The sequence below is a fragment of the Triplophysa dalaica genome, chromosome 9 (genome assembly GCF_015846415.1).
Source record: "Triplophysa dalaica isolate WHDGS20190420 chromosome 9, ASM1584641v1, whole genome shotgun sequence".
Taxonomy (NCBI): Eukaryota; Metazoa; Chordata; class Actinopteri; order Cypriniformes; family Nemacheilidae; genus Triplophysa; species Triplophysa dalaica.
The window spans coordinates 22,596,882-22,613,748 of NC_079550.1; the positions used below are offsets into that span (position 1 = coordinate 22,596,882).

Sequence of the window (16,867 nt, forward strand, 5' to 3'; positions counted from 1 at the left end):
GTAACGTGAGATCAGTATCGTGAATCGCATCGTGTGCGGAGCGAATCTTTATATCCCTAGTCATTTCCATCTCTTTAAACCTAAATACTCGTCTTGCACTGCCTCCGAGATCCACGTCCACAACTTCCATATTACACAATCACGTTGGAAAGGTTACGCGCAGTGTTGGGTGTAACTAGTTACTAAGTAAATAGTTACTGTGATTTAATTACTTTCCCTTGAAGAAGTAAAGTAAGGGATTACTAAATTTTTCTGTTATTTAATTTCAGTTACTTTTGATGTAATTAAACTAAAAACCTTGTGTAATACAGTATATGTGTGTGCAATAGTGGAATTGACATCAAAATTGAAAGTTGAACTTTAAAATCCGTGCTTTAATGTATAATTCTCTTCTTTGTAATACTTTGGTAATTAAATACTTTGTAATGCGGTGTAAGCTGCGTTTGATTTAGTTGTAAAGAAATACTACACTGCACATTATGATTGTTCTCTCGGGAGGCTCTTTGTTTCAGAGTGTCTGGACAGGGGCCTGACCACACAGTACAGGGTAAGGGTGGCCTAACCGCACACGCAACACTGTTTTTTTTAGAGTAACTTCAATAAAGTGTTCAGAGAAACCTTTAGATTGTCATGCAGTGTTATGTGAGAAGTGTTTGACTGTGTTTAAACGTGTGTATTTGTTTATGGTCTAGAAAACAGAGATCCTCAGGGTAGACTGTGTGTTGTTGGGTCATTCACACCTCATAAACCCAGGGCTGGTGGTCTCTCACACACGCACACACATGGCACATAGTGTAGAGCCTCTCTGATAGGGTGTGTGGAGGGTCACTTTGGGGTTAATGGGGGCCATCAGTCGTTGTATTTTTAGGAATCGTCAAAAACGCACTTTATTTTAAGGTCCAATTCTCGCTATTAACAAACCATTAACTACGCCCTTTGCCTCAATAAACTCCTCATTTGTAACCTTTGCCAACAACACCAGTTATGGGTACATTTTGATATTGAGATTTTTACATAATCTGAATAATTAAGCTTTCTATTGATGAATGAGTTGTTAAAGATATGACAATATATGAAGGTGATAGAGACGTTTATAACTCAAATCTAAACATTGAGAAAATCGCCTTTAATGTTGACCATTACATTTACATTACATTTAGTCATTTGGCAGACGCTTTTATCCAAAGCGACTTACAGTGCACTTATTACAGGGACAATCCCCCTGGAGCAACATGGAGTAAAGTGTCTTGCTCAAGGATACACTGGTGGTGGCTGCTGGGATCAAACCAGCAACCTTTTGATTACCAGTTCAGTGGTTTAACCCACTAGACCACCATCTCCAGGGGAGGCGCTTTAGCAGGCCATCCACTCACAAAAATAAAGTTTTTATATATTTAGAGTAGGAAATTTACAAAATATCTTCAAGGAACTTGATCTTTACTTAATACCCTAATGATTTTTGGCATAAAAGAAAAATCTGTAATTTTGACCCATCTTATGTATTTTTGGCTTATACTAAAAATGTTTAAAAGTAGCCGGTGCTACTTAAGACTGGTTTTGTGATCCATGGTCCCATTTGTTGCTTATTAATGGTTAGTATAATAGTTGTTAGATTTAGGTAATAGGGATGTAGAATACGATCACGTTAATCTAAATTAAATTATAAGACCAGACGATGTTTCTCCCCGTGCCTCGGGGGTTTCCTCCGGGTACTCCGGTTTCCTCCCCTGGTCCAAAGACATGCATGGTAGGTTGATTGGCATCTCTGGAAAAAATTGTCCGTAGGGTGTGAGTGCGTGAGTGAATGAGTGAGTGTGTGTGCCCTGCGATGGGTTGGCACTCCATCCAGGGTGTATCCTGCCTTGATGACTCCTGAGATAGGCGCAGGCTCCCCGTGACCCGAGGTAGTTCAGATAAGCGGTAGAAAATGGATGGATGGATGGACCAGACGATGTAAAATGTTGGTGATCAAGCTCACGCCATCTTGTTATTCCAAAACCTGATGCTGTATTTTTACTCAAAGTTGATCTACTTGATTCATCGCTAATGATCATGACAAACATTCCCTTTGAAATTCACAAAATGAAAATAAATGGTTTTGATTTGACTATTATTTTGAGGGCAAATATAATCATTATTAACATTTTACAGTAGATGTCGTATGACTCCAGCTTAAGAACAACTTCTTGTGGGCTTTCTCTCAATAAAGTAGACGAAGCTTCTAAGTTGAATAAAGTTCTGAGACGGAGGGAAGTGTTGGGCACTGTTAATTAGCTTAATTATCTCCACGAGTCAGCCCACATCATCACTGTCAATTATGTGAAGACAACCCTCTGATTTATCAGACAAGATAAACTACAGCGCTTTAAATAAATGCTGATACACATATCTGTGAATAAATAAGAGACGCACTAAATCTTCAACCTTCATCAGTAAATCTTCATGTTATCCCTGATTACATCAGTTAAGTTTTAAAGGCTAACTCCAATTAGGTAATTACTTGATTTTGTGTTGAGCAAATATTGATCGGCCCTCTCTCACTACACTACATGCAGGTTGCCAAACTTTTATAATCCAGTGTAATACAACAGTCGAGAGCCTTCGATATCTGGTGACATAAGTCTTTAACTTCACTGAAAAACACATAGAATAATCATATTTTAAAATGAACTTTCGTAATGCAGACTGACGCAAAGCATGCTGGGAACTGGAAATTCTTCTCGACCAATTGTGTTGAATTAACATCTTTAAATGTAGTAAGTTGTTAAGTACGTTTTTTTTTCTGTTTTAGTTCAAACTTATCATTATACTCGACTCAAATGTAAAATGTGTTTCAGTGGAGTAGAACGTTTTCATAAGATGAAGTTCACATTAGGGCTGGGCGATTTCGCTTCTATTGATTGAATATTTGCTCTCGATTACGATTATTGAGCGATTATTTTGTTTTTGTTTATTTTTCGAGTAGATCACTGACCAGTTTTGGAGTGTAAATATGCCCAACTAAAGGTGGGGTATTTTTTCTAATGAAACATTTTTTAGCATGTTATTTTTAGATACAAAGTATTTATGGTTATTTATTGAACATTTTGAACAATAGACATCTTTTTGTTATATTTTGGAAACATTTCCTCTGCCACTGAAGACGTGTCTGTCTGCATGTGTTGTGATAAATGTGGTGTACTTTAGGACCCTGCCTGGAGACACCAGTCCTGCCCTCATAAGAGCTGTCACATGGAAGAAACAGACGGACTTTAACAGAGTTTTTAATAGTTGAAGAGAGCTTAAAACTCATCAGTCTGTCTAAAGAAATATGAATTAAACGTGTTTCAGTATATATATATATTTCTCACAATATGCACATTTTTGGACTCAAAGTCTTGTGATTACTAAACGGTAGCAGACGTGGAAGAATGTCTGGCATCAACTGTACCTGTCTTTCTCGCATATTACATAAACACAGAATATTCAAATTCCGTTTGAATCGGGTCATTTTATAGTAGACATTTGATTCTTTTATAGACATACGTTTCATGTTCATGTATGTATATTCCCAAAATAGATTGAATATTTTAAGTCTCTTTTGCTCTGACAAGAAAAAAGTGAGGTATAGCGGCACGCATCGACATGGATATTAAAGGGAAAGAAATGGAAATAACCGACCATCGGTTAGAGCTTCTTAATGTCGGTTTCGATTACTTTTCGATGAATCGCCCAGCCTTAGTTCACATTACTTAATCTGTTTGATTCTTTTGAGCATTTGAGTTCTTCACTGGTCCTATTGTAACAATATTGTGCAAATGTTCACTTTTACATGACTCATATCAAGTCCTTCAATCACATGCTTGGTCTGTTTCTGGATACATTGAATGTATGTCGTTTTCTCATCCATATGTGGATTTACACACTTGGCTAGACGTTGTTAGAGGAAGACTTTGGCCGTGACGGCAGACACTCCTCACCTCTCTCTTCATTGAGATCTAATTTGTCAAGGCTGAGAGCAGGGGGGTATTAGTTATGCAACTATTGACAGGCCGTTTTGGCCTGGTAGCTATCAATTGAAGTCAGGAAATCAATGCTCCTAATAGCTGCTTGTTACGCACTTGATGCATTTTCAGGGTTAGCATCAGCTTCTCCAATCAATGCAGTCCAAAACTATTATCCGACTGATACCCAGGCGCCTTTTCCTTTAAAGAATCCAACAGCATCCTTCTACCATCTGTGTCTTTCACATATTCCGATATGGAAATGCAGGTCAACCTTTTTCATTTTGATGGCCGTCGGATGTTGTGTGGCGTAAACAAGATGTGACTGTCTCGAGCTGAAAGAAAAAGTATTCACTTGTTACACCCAGGCCTGTATGTACCGTCTGCGTGTCTGTAAAAATCCCTTCACGCACTCGGCGTAGATTCATCAAGAGAGGATCTTCATTTAGACACCAGATCTGCGCAGATAAATAAGGGCATTGCTAATGGATGTGGGACGAGCCGGGTGGGTGTCAGAGGTTTGCCGTGATAAATCATTAGATGGAAGGTTATTGGAAATGCAGGGAGATAAAAGACTGAAGAAGCCAGTAATTGCCTTAAAGATCAGACTACAAAGCATTAGCCTGGCTTTTACAAGGCCAGTCGGCAACAAAAGAGCTGTAATTTATGAGCTCAGCGTAAAAGAATAGCATAATTGCATTAAAAATTAATGCTAATGAGGCCTTAAATGGGGAAGGTGGTTATTATGAAAGTTTGTATTCATCTTCTTGGCCTGAATGATGGCTAGCGGCTTGATTAATGGCTTGTATTCGATCAATTAGCAGTGCCCAAAATAAATAAATCTATCTGCAGAGACCAGACTAAATTGAGTATTGAATTACACGTCTTGTCCTGATACTGAGGCTTGTGTATGTTCCCTTTAGTTAAACGTGGTGTGTGTATGAGTGGCACATAGACATGTTATCCGATGCATCTGATGGTTTTCTTCACATGTGATGATGTATTTGTTTATTGCGAGCTCTCCCAGATGTCTATTGGTTAGATGTCGTAACGCCTTCTTGATATTCAAAAGCCCCTTTTAATTTGTGGCCATTTGTGACCGATGAGCGGTTGCTTCATTATTTGGTTATTTGTTTCCATCAGTGATGAGAACTGATGTTTTTTGTAGTTCATGGAAGTAAGCCATTCAATTATGGAAAGAGTCGGGCACGGTGATGTTTTGTGCTCGCTTTTGCTCGACGGATCACCAAACTGGTGTTGAGTAGTGCAATAATGCCCTCTTCTGGTCTGGTCTTCCCTGTCTGCAGAAACTGGACAGTTTGTTGGATTTCATGATTTCTAATATTCTGTAGTGCTTTGTTTGACTTTTATTCAAATAAATTCCCAATTTCTTGCTTGTGTATGAACATACATGGGTACAGTGTGCAATGACATGTTTGAGAACAATGGAGAACAAACATTGAACACACAGTTCAATCAACCTATGTACTGTATAAATAGAGTGAATCTCTGTGTGGTCAGAGAATGCTGTTAGTTTTGTGCAATGTGGCGACAGTGGACTCTAAATTAATTTTGTGGATAATGTGTCAATATTAAATGTCAACTTTGACCTGGCCTTGTGCTGTCTTCCCCGACAGGAATATTGATTTTCCACTATCTGCTTCGCTTGGTCTCCTCTCACAAAGACCATTATTTTTTATTTTCCTATGAAATACATCTTCCCTCACTGACATCTGACAAACAGCATATGGAAGGCATTTTATCTACCAGTAACGTGTTTGTCCACATATATGAGGAATAATGGAATCATGGGCTAAGGATGGTTTATCACTGATATATGTGGGTTGGTTGTCTGTGTCTGTGTATCAGTCATTAAGATGTGCAGCTGATGTTACAGAAGAGTGATATGTGGGCGATTGGCGACCAGTAGACTCCTGTCGTGTAAAGGAGAAGCGTGCCAGTGTTTTTCAACATGTCATGTAGATGCCAATAGTGAACATTTTCAGATGCAAAGTGCGTATCTCTCACATGCTACAGATGCACAAACATTGGTAAAATGGTTTTGGTAATAATAGACAAGAGTTATTTATTTTCCATTAGTTTGCTGGTCAGATGTGTTTAACAACAGTTGCTAAAGTGTTTTGTGAAATATTTATACTCCTTATTTTTCACAATTTATGTAATGTTGCTGCTCTGTTTAACTTCTTACCTAAATTTATTTTTTACATGAATCTACACCCCATACACCATAATGACAAAAATAAATGTAAGTGTGTTAACTTGGAAAATTTACTAAATATAAAAAACAACATTACCTAATGATCAACCGAACAAAAGGGTTTTTTGTTGGCTGAATGTAAATATGTAAATATATAGATATTTTTTTGGTATTTTTCTACAATTGTACGTATTTCAAACAGACCAAAACTTGGATCAAATAACTGTTAGAACAGTTTGTGTTGAGTGCAGTTTTGCCGTTGTGTCATGCAGTTACACTTCAACATTGAACACACAAATCTCAACCACGGTACAATCAAAAACCATCATTCATTAAAAACACTCTAAACTCAACAGATAACTAACAGTAACATTGATGGGCAAACTTTCTGAGAAAATTATGGCCAAAGACTTGAGAATCTAAGTCCAGTCAACAACATCATCTTTGTTAGAAACATGTTTAAGCTAATAGTTTAGTATATGCAAAACAATCATTTGACTTATTTAACTAATGTTCAATGTTCAAGTTACTTATTTATCTTTGTAGGGAGAACGTTTTGCAAGTTGGATTATTAAAGCGTATTCATGCAGTTTACTGGGACAATTGATCTCAAAAGCATTCCAGTTTTGTTTGTTGATGTTTCTACACTTCGATTTCCAAATGTCTATGGGAAAATCCAGATGCTTTCGGTCGAGGGAACCACAACTGCGATAACTTCCGGGTTGGCCTACAAAAACATCACATCTCTGCGGCTCCCGGTTAGGCCTGTGAAGATTTTGATGACTTATTTTATTTACTTGGTGGGTTTTTTAATCATTCATATTTGGCTGAGTGGTTAATAACACATTTTTCTATGGTTTGACAAACTCAGACTTTAAAGGTTGGCAGAAGCATGTAGCCTCCATTTGTGATTATTGGAAGTAGTTTGGAACAACCAGATCTCTTTCTTGAGATGTTCTCCTGGCCAAACTGAGGAATGGATGGAGAAGGGCCTTGGTACAAGCGTACAAACTGTCGCTCTGGTTGAGCTCCATGATCATACAGTATATGCAGACGGGAGAAACTTACAGAATGATGAACATCACTGAAACACCACCAATCTGGGCTTTATGACAGAGTGGCTTCAGACTCGAGCGCTTCTCAGTGAAGACGCATGAAAATGTGAAATTTGAAGAAAAAAACTTGAATTTCAGTTTCATGCATCAAGTCAGCACGGACTGGGGGACTTGACAGGGTCGAACAGAAAGCTCAACGGCAAAAAAATACAGAGATTAACCAAGTATTGAGTTAAGGGTATGAAGAATTATGCAGTGTAATTATTTTATTTTTTATTTTTAGTCAATACACCAAGTTGTTATAAATAAAAATAATGTTATGATTATGGTGTATGGAGTGTAGATTCATGTTAAAATTAAAGTTGGTATGAATACCTCCGGAAGCCACTGTTTACACGCAGACATTTCTTACGTGCTGATATGATAAACAATATCTGTTTTGCTATGAATGAATAAAGAATGAGTGTTTAGAAAGCTACAACTTTGTGGCGGCCAGCCAACAGTGTCCACCAGAAAAAATGCTCATGAATAAACGTGCTAAATAAATCTGTGAAATGTTTTAAAATCTTAGAACAAAATAAAAATGTGTGCTGAAAATTTTGAGACAGGGTGATGAATCTGAAAATATGAGTGCTCAGTATAAAACAATACAAGTTAATAAAAGGGCCTATTATGGTAGATTAACTCTTCATAGACATAATGATTGTTATACTCTACAAACTGTATATTCAATCCCCTAACCGTTAACCTAACCGTCATTTAACATTTTCAAATAAAGATAATTTTGTTTGATTTATAATCTGTTTGTCTCATGGGGACCGAAAATGACATTTTGTCCTCACTATGGAGTTCACCAGGACCATGGAAACCCAACGTATGTGCGTGTGTGTGCACGGCTTAAAAACCTGAGCAAATATTTATTTATTCATTAAACAAGGCGAGCGAGAAAATTGCTCCCTGGCAGTTAACAGATTATATTCATTCTTCTCATTAACCAAGTGAAGTGTGTGCAAACACTGCTTTTGAGTTTATCAGCATGTAGAAGAGAGTAAACTGTATTTGAGGATTGTAGGGCAGGGTTTCATTTTTTGAAACTATCTGTGCTGGAAATTAAGACAAGTACAGCTTATAGTCGGATGAATTGAATAAGTTAATAGAGAGTAAAGTGGGTATGTTGACCGAGTAGACAATCAGTGAACCCTTCACAAGCAGTTTGATTGACAAGCGATCTGACACGACGATATTACGTCCTCCTGTGACTGACCGACATTTTGTCCGACAAAAAAAAAACAGTCCAACAAATCTGCCGTAGTAGTGCTTTAGTGATTCATATGAAAAAATTGCTTTTTAATTATTGTGATAGTAAACAGAGATCTATAGACCCAGCTTTAATGGACGTTCACACTATAACAATAAACGATAACTAAGTTATAACTTATAAAAATCATTCTAAATGAAGGAGAATAGCGGAGTTCTCATCACAACTATGTTATACCATATAGAAACCAGACATGACTGTAGTGCTGGAATCATTAATGTACGAATTACAGACAGAAGTGTTTTGGAACACATTTCAAAAACGAATATGCACACGTAAAAGATGTGTAATGTGAATCGGGCCTAAAACACCACATTAAGCTTAGCTATACATCCATTTGTGTGACAGTAATGTTAGTAGCATACTGCATCGTACGAGTTTAGACTTAACGTAATGGTCTGCTGGTGTGAACACAAATATAGCTATACTGTTTGTTTCAGTAATCTCATATCCTGAATTTATCCCACGAATGCATATCGCAGACCTTTCTGTCTGAAACCAGCATGTAATTTTTCCAGAAATTCTCACTATTTCCCCAGAGAGTGCACACATTTACATCGGGAACACATGGCTGATACCGAAAGCATATCAGACATAGCAACAGGAACGAAGGGGGCGGGGTTTTTGCGAAAGATCAATTGACCGTTTAGGTGTCAAGGTCTTTGCACATACAATCAGAAATTTTCATATGCGTTTTTTCGTATTTGGCGCTCGTTTGTTCGGTGTCTCTGGATTGTCGAAACGCCTCTCAAAATGCTTGCTATGGTTGCGGAAAATGCAGAAAATCGAATCCAGCACAAATCTGTTTATGACGGACGAATCAGGGGCAGTGTTTAAATGTGATTGACACAACATAAGGTCGTATTTATCTTTTAATGTACGAAAATTTCGGTCTCAATGTGCAATGGCCCGTAGTCCTTTATCACATCTTATTCTTTCAATTTCTATTTTAAAATACTGCATTTAGCTCTTTTCTTAGCATTTGTGGTATGCTTATGTATTCTTTTTTACTCTAGAAGTATACTGACACTCAATGTGTGTGTTACCCACTGGTGCATGGCACTCTCTTGACCCTCAGTGGTTTGATACTGTTCATTTGCTTTATCCTGTAACTTGTGACCCGCCGGCAGACCTCTCATCTGTCCACCTCTTTCTCTTTTTTCCAGTAGAGGAAGTCACTCTGGCGGAGCAGGTGAGGAGAATAAAGAACATCGAGGCCATCGAGAGCGACTCTTTTGTTCCTCAGGCTTTCAAATCATCTCGGGATACCGTCAAGGTGCGTCTCCCTCTCCATCTTTATTCTTCTCAAATCTTGGCCTTCCTTATCGTTTTCTTTATTTGATTTCTCGCCCCTGGGTTACGTTCGGTTTGTCTGTGAATTAAATGATTCCTATTCATTGTTGTTTGCTCTGTGCAGCTGTCCGTAAGAAGGCTTTTAAAAAGCATTTGCCCAGCGGTGTATGGGCCTGTGACGGTCCCTGTCCACTCTCCCCACTGAGAGCATTAGTGAATCTGGTCCACCGTCAGCATTCGCGTCCACCGTCCAAATTAGATTGCTAACAAATGCTCACTGATCTCTGTGGCCTGAGTCAAAGTGACAGTTGATATGGGCCCGTGTGATAGATTATAGGGCAGCAGGACTGGGCGGCTGTTCTGTACGGATCTTAGACATCATTGACAGTGGCCTAACTGTTGCTGGACCAGCATTTGAGCTCCACCTATAGATCCCTGAATAATGCAAGAACACATCTGTTGATGAAGAAACAAAAGCATGCATGGAGAATAACTACAAATAAAACGTATGCATGTATGTGATCTCCTAGGGCTGGGTGATATATCGTACGATTCTTATGCTCTCAGTTTCTCAATGACTTATGATATAATACCTCCAGATCTAAAAGCCAGAGGGCGCTCTTGTGCAGAAACTCAGAATATGGGAAACAGAAGAAGAACAATTAGTTCCAGGAAATGCCTGTGCTCATATTCTATTGGTGTTCTTCAAACCTTTTCAGGTATTTTTATGATAATTAATTAGATTTATAGTAATGATGATAGACGAGTGTTGCTTTTTTAAATGCACGTAATAAACGACTCAATCTCGTAGTGATTTTAGATCCAGCCGTTCTTCCTACTGATCAAACAGCCGTAGTTCACAGCCATAGAGCTGCGCATAAAACATCGAATCTATTTCAGAATCGATTTGTGAATCGCGATATATATCGGCCAGCCCTGTGATCGTTGTTGTGTCATTCAAATTGACACACAAACAATTTACATTTAACAGCTTGCGTACGTGTTAACAATCATATATTCTTTCTCCACGTTTTGCTAATATTGCAAATTGTTCTGGTATATTGTCATTTTAGGTTTCCAGTCCTGATAACGATGTTTCAAATAATAATATACCTAAATTAAATAATATACCTCAATTAAATAATAGACGGTTTCTGACAATCCAACATTGCATTTATTTCAGGTAAGTTTCAACGGTGTACATTTTATAGAGAAAGACTTGCAATAATATCACGTATCTTAACATACCGTGTAGTGTCCCTCAAATTCTACTATTAGAGATGTAAAGATGTGAATGTTTTGAATCACAATTATAGCGAACAAAATTATCAGGCTTGTCAATATTACCGCGATTTGTATGTTCTGAAAATGTTAACCAATTTAATATTGAATTTACCTGTAAATGTTCTTTTGTCTGATTGACATCAAATAAACAACATTAATATAAGCCATGTTGGGGGCATGAGGTAAAAGTTTGCTAGTTCAGGTTAAACAACTTTAAGTGAGTAAATCAGATTTTCATATAAACGAGTCGGCCATAAATATAAAATTCACATAAACAACACAATTCATCAAATCATCTGTCTACGTGTGTTGTGAGAAATGAGTGTACTTCAGGGACTTTTGGACGTTACTATCACCAGTGTTGGATGTAACTAGTTACTAAGTAATCAGTTCCTGTAATTTAATTACTTTTTTAAGTAAGGGATTACTCATAGTTTTTCTGTAATTTATTTACAGTTACTTTTGATGTAATAGAGCTAAATACTTTGTGTAATAATTGTTTGTGCAATAGTGGGATTGACATCAAAATTCTAAGACATCAAACGTTGAACTTTAAAATCCACGCTATAATGTATAATTCTCAAATGTGTGATACTTTGGTCAGTAAATAAGACTACAACATGTAGTATATATTATTTATTTGAATGAATTAAAATATCTGTTTCATGTCTATCCTTGAATCACTGAACTAATCAAGATTGATGTAGGATATAGAAAGTAAATGATATCCCTAACTACTATTATTATTATTATTATATACTTTTTTATTATGATGTGTGTAAAGCTGCTTTGTAACTATGAAAATTGTGATAAGCGCTCTGTAAATAAAATTGAATTGAAAATCTATTAAAAGTAATGCACAGATATCTGCTCAGGCCAGAAATAACCCTATTCCACACCCAAGACCTGAGGAAACTCTTGCCCATCATCTGTGACCGCAGACGGTGCTGTAGCTATTCAGAAAGAAGAAAAACATTAACAGATCAGCTTATCTGCCTAAAAGGAAGCAATGTTTGTACTGTCACTGCCATCATGTGTTTATGTATAAAATGGCACCGAGCATTTATTTACAGGGACAATCCCCCTGGACAAGCACGCTATGAGATAAGAGTTTGTCTGGAGATGTGACGGTGTAACTATACACACACTACAGCACCCAATTCTAGTGAGTTGGTATCTCTCGATACTCTTAAAGCAACGATCAGAAGTTATGAAGTCATTAATATTCCTGGCTGTTATAAAATTTGTAAAATCACATTTTTTTGACACACAGAAATAAGTCTCAGAATGTTTCCAGAAGAAACGTTTTGTGCCCGTCTGTGCACAAGGGTCTACGGGGGTCTTATTTTACCTTCATTTGTATTTTACAATAAACGATCGATGTTCAGATGCAAACCTTCGTGAACACATTTGATGATATCATCACGTCATCTACACATGTTCTGTTTGAAGAAACGTGCACCGCCCAGTCGAATAGTGTTGTGATTACACGTCAAGAACTAACAAACATCCACTACAAGTATAAATATATAGACTTATATCTAAATGTGCAGTAAATGTGCATCAATATAAAAACAGAGGCGTGTTTTTGCATCCTTGCAATGTCTCTTGTCTTACACCAAAAGAGTGTTTCTAATTTAAATACAACTTTCCTCACATCTATTTCTCACATTGGCAAAGCTGCTGAAATGTGTTTGAAGTGTGCTTTCATATCATTCCTTCTTTATTTCTTCAAATGAATCGAATGAAAACTTGTAATGACTTGAAATAATAAAGTAAGGGGCAGGCAACATGGGTCCTGGAGAGAACAGGACTGACATTACAGACCACTGGACTTAATAATAAAGTAAAATAAGATATATTATGAAGTACTTAAATGTTAAATATAAAATATTTACAAGTGGTAAATATTATGAAAATTTTTATGTTGAAGTAGCTGAGGTCCTGTTAAATAAAAGAATATCTTGAATTATTTAAAGGAAGGAACTTTGCTACCATTGCAAGTGGACTTCTGAAACGTTTATATAATATGAAGAGTTGATTTCCAAAACAAAATACTGTCACTCTTAAAAATGAAGATAGCATTTTAGTTTTTAATCAAAATCATGTTATTTTATTGTGAGTTCCAATTAATATCATTCAAACTGTACCTGGTTTGTTTTGATTTAAACCATAATAACTCAAAAAATACAATTTACACAATAAAAACACGATAACACAATAAAAGACATTTCTATACATATGCCGGCGTAATGATTTTGCCCTTGCAAATCGAGGTGGATTTGAATATGAGGAATATAATACGTTTGATGATTCGTGTGGTTTCTTTTGATGATTGTAAAGTCAAATGTGTTTCATCTTAGGCGGCTGAGACGTCAGAGATAAAGAGCGAGTCAGAGACTGCCGCTGTGAAAGAAACCACCTCTCTGCCCACTTCCATCACATACAATGACAGCGACGGCCTGGCTCACCCCAGTGTAAGTGTGTGTGCTGTTAATCTCTCATGCATCTGTCCGATCGAAAGAAAACACTTTTTTACAGTTTAGCAAATGTTGACACTTTACATTAACGTTCTCTTTAACTAAATGATCACGAGGAACAGCTTGTGTACACACATTGGTGGCATCCACGTTCAGGATGACACATCTAATTTGTACATAAAGAGTGATGTCAACATCTCAGCACAGCCTCAGGTCTCGACAATGCCTGTGCTGAAGTAGGCTGTGAGATGAGGGCTCGCTTGTTATGGAACAGATCATCTGTATCATAATCACGACTAAATGAATGACTGTATCATGAGACGGCCGGTCTAAAATACTCCTAAATAAAAGGAACCACGTTTCTTAATTTCATTGATGGCGTTCACATGAAAGATGACACGTTAAAGGGACAGTTCACCCTAAAATAAAATTCTGTCATCATTTACTCACCTTCCAAATCTGTGTATGTGTCTTTGTTCTGATGAACACAGAGGAAGATATTTGGAAGACGCATCTTTTTCCTACTATGGGAGTCAATGGAAGGTGTACACATTTTTTATGAGTAGGTCATAAATAAATAAAATATAATGATCGTCTAAAATTCATCGTTACTCGTTACTACATTGCGAGCGTACATAGGTTGTGCGAAATCAGAGAAATTTTTATACACTCGCCCTTGCTGACAATACTCAGTAACGCCACTATTTTGACCGAAAATGTGATAATGACTAACACAAATGATCTACTTAATAGTATCATTGTGGATTTAAATATGAATGCATATAGCATTAACAACTTGTGGATGAAAAAGCAGTCAGTAACCGCAAGCATCACATCAAAGCGATAAGACATCTGCCAATTAGTTCATCGAACGTTCGTTTTGTCTCTTCACTACTTTCCGGAAGGCCTGCTATCACTAGTTCTTTTTCCCCGAGACTTATCGTCTAACCCCAATCCAGAACTGGTGCATTTTTACAGATCCACCACTTGACAACCCACTCAGGGCCCTTCCCGTGCACCCTCAGTAATATCGGCTGACAGAATTTCCTATGAAAGCGTGCTCCATCTCGCTCGCTCCGCAAACTGGGTTATGTGTGACGAATGCAGATGAGCTTGACAGGCTGATCTATGGCAGCAATATGCCCGAGGCGAGAAAGCTCTGATCACCAGTAATGATTCAATCATTTAGCCGCTACTGTATCTACTGTAATTTCAAACTCGTTAGCCGCGCGTCACCGGGCGCAATAAGAGTCAGAGGAGGCTCATTGTTTCGTGTCGTGGAATCACCTACATACAAGGAAGCCGACGACAAACATATGCAGGCCATTAAAGCTACATGTGCGTGCGTTTCCCAGTCAGACAAAGACCCCGCAACGCCCGCTACGGGGGGATCTTAACCTGATGTAAATGATACGCTTCTCCCCGTAAGATGCACACGCGTGCGGCGGGATGGAAGTGATCAGTCTTTCGAAAGTGCAGATTTGATTTTATGCCTCTTGTGTTGTTTGGATGAAGGAGATGAGTGATGAGTGTTGGAGAAGAATCCGTAACTTCCAAACTTAAGGAACTCATAAGCGCAACTAATGCGGGAATCACTCAAATTCTTCCTCCACGCTGACATCCAAATCAGCCGTGTGCATTTTCCTGTCTGATGTGTTTATGATGCAATACCATTTACACTTTCTCTCAATCGAATCACTGCCATGATTGTCTTATATTAAGCTGACAATTAGAGAGCGGGCTTGAAATCAATGGGAAACATCGTCTCTGATAGACAACATCATCATTAGACCTCGACCACGATATGTGAGGAACGCCTTCGTTTTAAAGGCCATCCGGCAAATATTCACATAAAAAATACAACTTTTCTAGATATAATGTACGTCAGATATACATGTTGCATGTTGGACTACATCATTTGTTAAAGTATCATGTGAGTACATACAGTATAGTACAGGTGACTTGTGTATACTTAAGATAAACTTGATTGATTCTATTTTGTTGTAATTCACTATTTAAACAAAACGGCCAGAACACCTTAATAGATGTAACACCGTAAGATTTGTTATAAGTTCATGTGTTTTTTATTCCTTTATACACCTGTGTTTGTTTCATTCTCAGCTATGTTGTGCTGCAAATTCATTTTAATCAAATGGTCTTTGAATTGAATTGAAATGGCTTTCTTGCAGTTATTCTTGGATAAAGAGCAGGCAGAGAAGATGTGGGTGAGCAGACTTATTTCTCTTCGTCACGAGAGACTCATGGGAAGTCCGGTACCCTGATGACGCCCCACAACCGCTGTTAACGCAGTATAAACATAATTATTGGATCTATTGTAATGCTATCAGACTTTTCCTGTTTTATGAATCTGTTCTTTTAACATCAAACACATTTTAGTGACCGGCTGTTGCTTTCTAACTTCACACTGTTCTTAGGATTTGGTTTCTCTTCTGTCCCAATTCTGTATGCTGGAACTTAGAATAAAGTGCAACTGCACCACCTGGTGGTTTAAGTGGGAAATATGTACATAACCTCAAGTGTGTCAATGGATATTCATTGATAAGTCCTGTTCAGCTGTGGGTGTTATGCTTTCCTAATTTTTCTTTTTTTCTTTATTAAAATACATCAATACAGTAGGATTATTCATGTTCTCTCTTTATTTTTAACATTTGGTTAATAAAACAGCAGAAAATAATAATGAACCGAAAGAAGGCAACTCTCCTTCCCATCAGCATGATTTTAATGACAACTATGGTGACTTTTTCTTTAAAATCTGTTTAAAACTCTTTTTTAATTGTTGCGAAGAATTTTTACTGGTGTCAGTAAGATTCAATGTGACTAGTTCAGAGTACTTTGTGGTGCTCAGAAGCTTTGTTGTTTTTACAAATCTCTCTACAGTGTCTGACCATGAACTTTACTTTAAAGGGATACTTCACCCAAAAGTTCTGTCATCATTTACTCTTAGTTGTTCCAAATGTGTATAAATGTCTTTGTTTTGATGAACACAGAGAAAGAAATTTGGAAGAATACTTATATCCGAACACATCTCAACACCCATTGTAGGAAAAAATTATTACTAATTTTTTTGTTCTGTTGAAGACAAAAAAAGATATTTAGAAGATTGTCGGACAGCAAACAGTTCTGGGCCATTTTTGACCACCATTGTATGTTTTCCTACCATGGGAGTTATCGAGGGCCAAAATGTGGCTATACGCATTCTTCCAAATATCTGACTC

General features: G+C 37.4%; 1 protein-coding gene across 2 annotated transcripts in view; it reads left to right on the top strand.

Annotated features, from left to right (window-relative positions):
- rsrc1 (arginine/serine-rich coiled-coil 1) overlaps positions 1-16,267 on the top strand; it is a 95,028-nt gene extending 78,761 nt beyond the window's left edge. For both annotated transcript variants that reach the window (XM_056755940.1, XM_056755941.1), the window contains 3 exons: positions 9,741-9,850; positions 13,515-13,628; positions 15,821-16,267. In XM_056755940.1, coding sequence (XP_056611918.1) covers positions 9,741-9,850; positions 13,515-13,628; positions 15,821-15,913 — 317 coding nt within the window. In that variant the 3' untranslated portion in view covers positions 15,914-16,267. The remainder of the gene's footprint in view (positions 1-9,740; positions 9,851-13,514; positions 13,629-15,820) is intronic.
- The last annotated feature ends 600 nt before the right edge of the window (positions 16,268-16,867 follow it).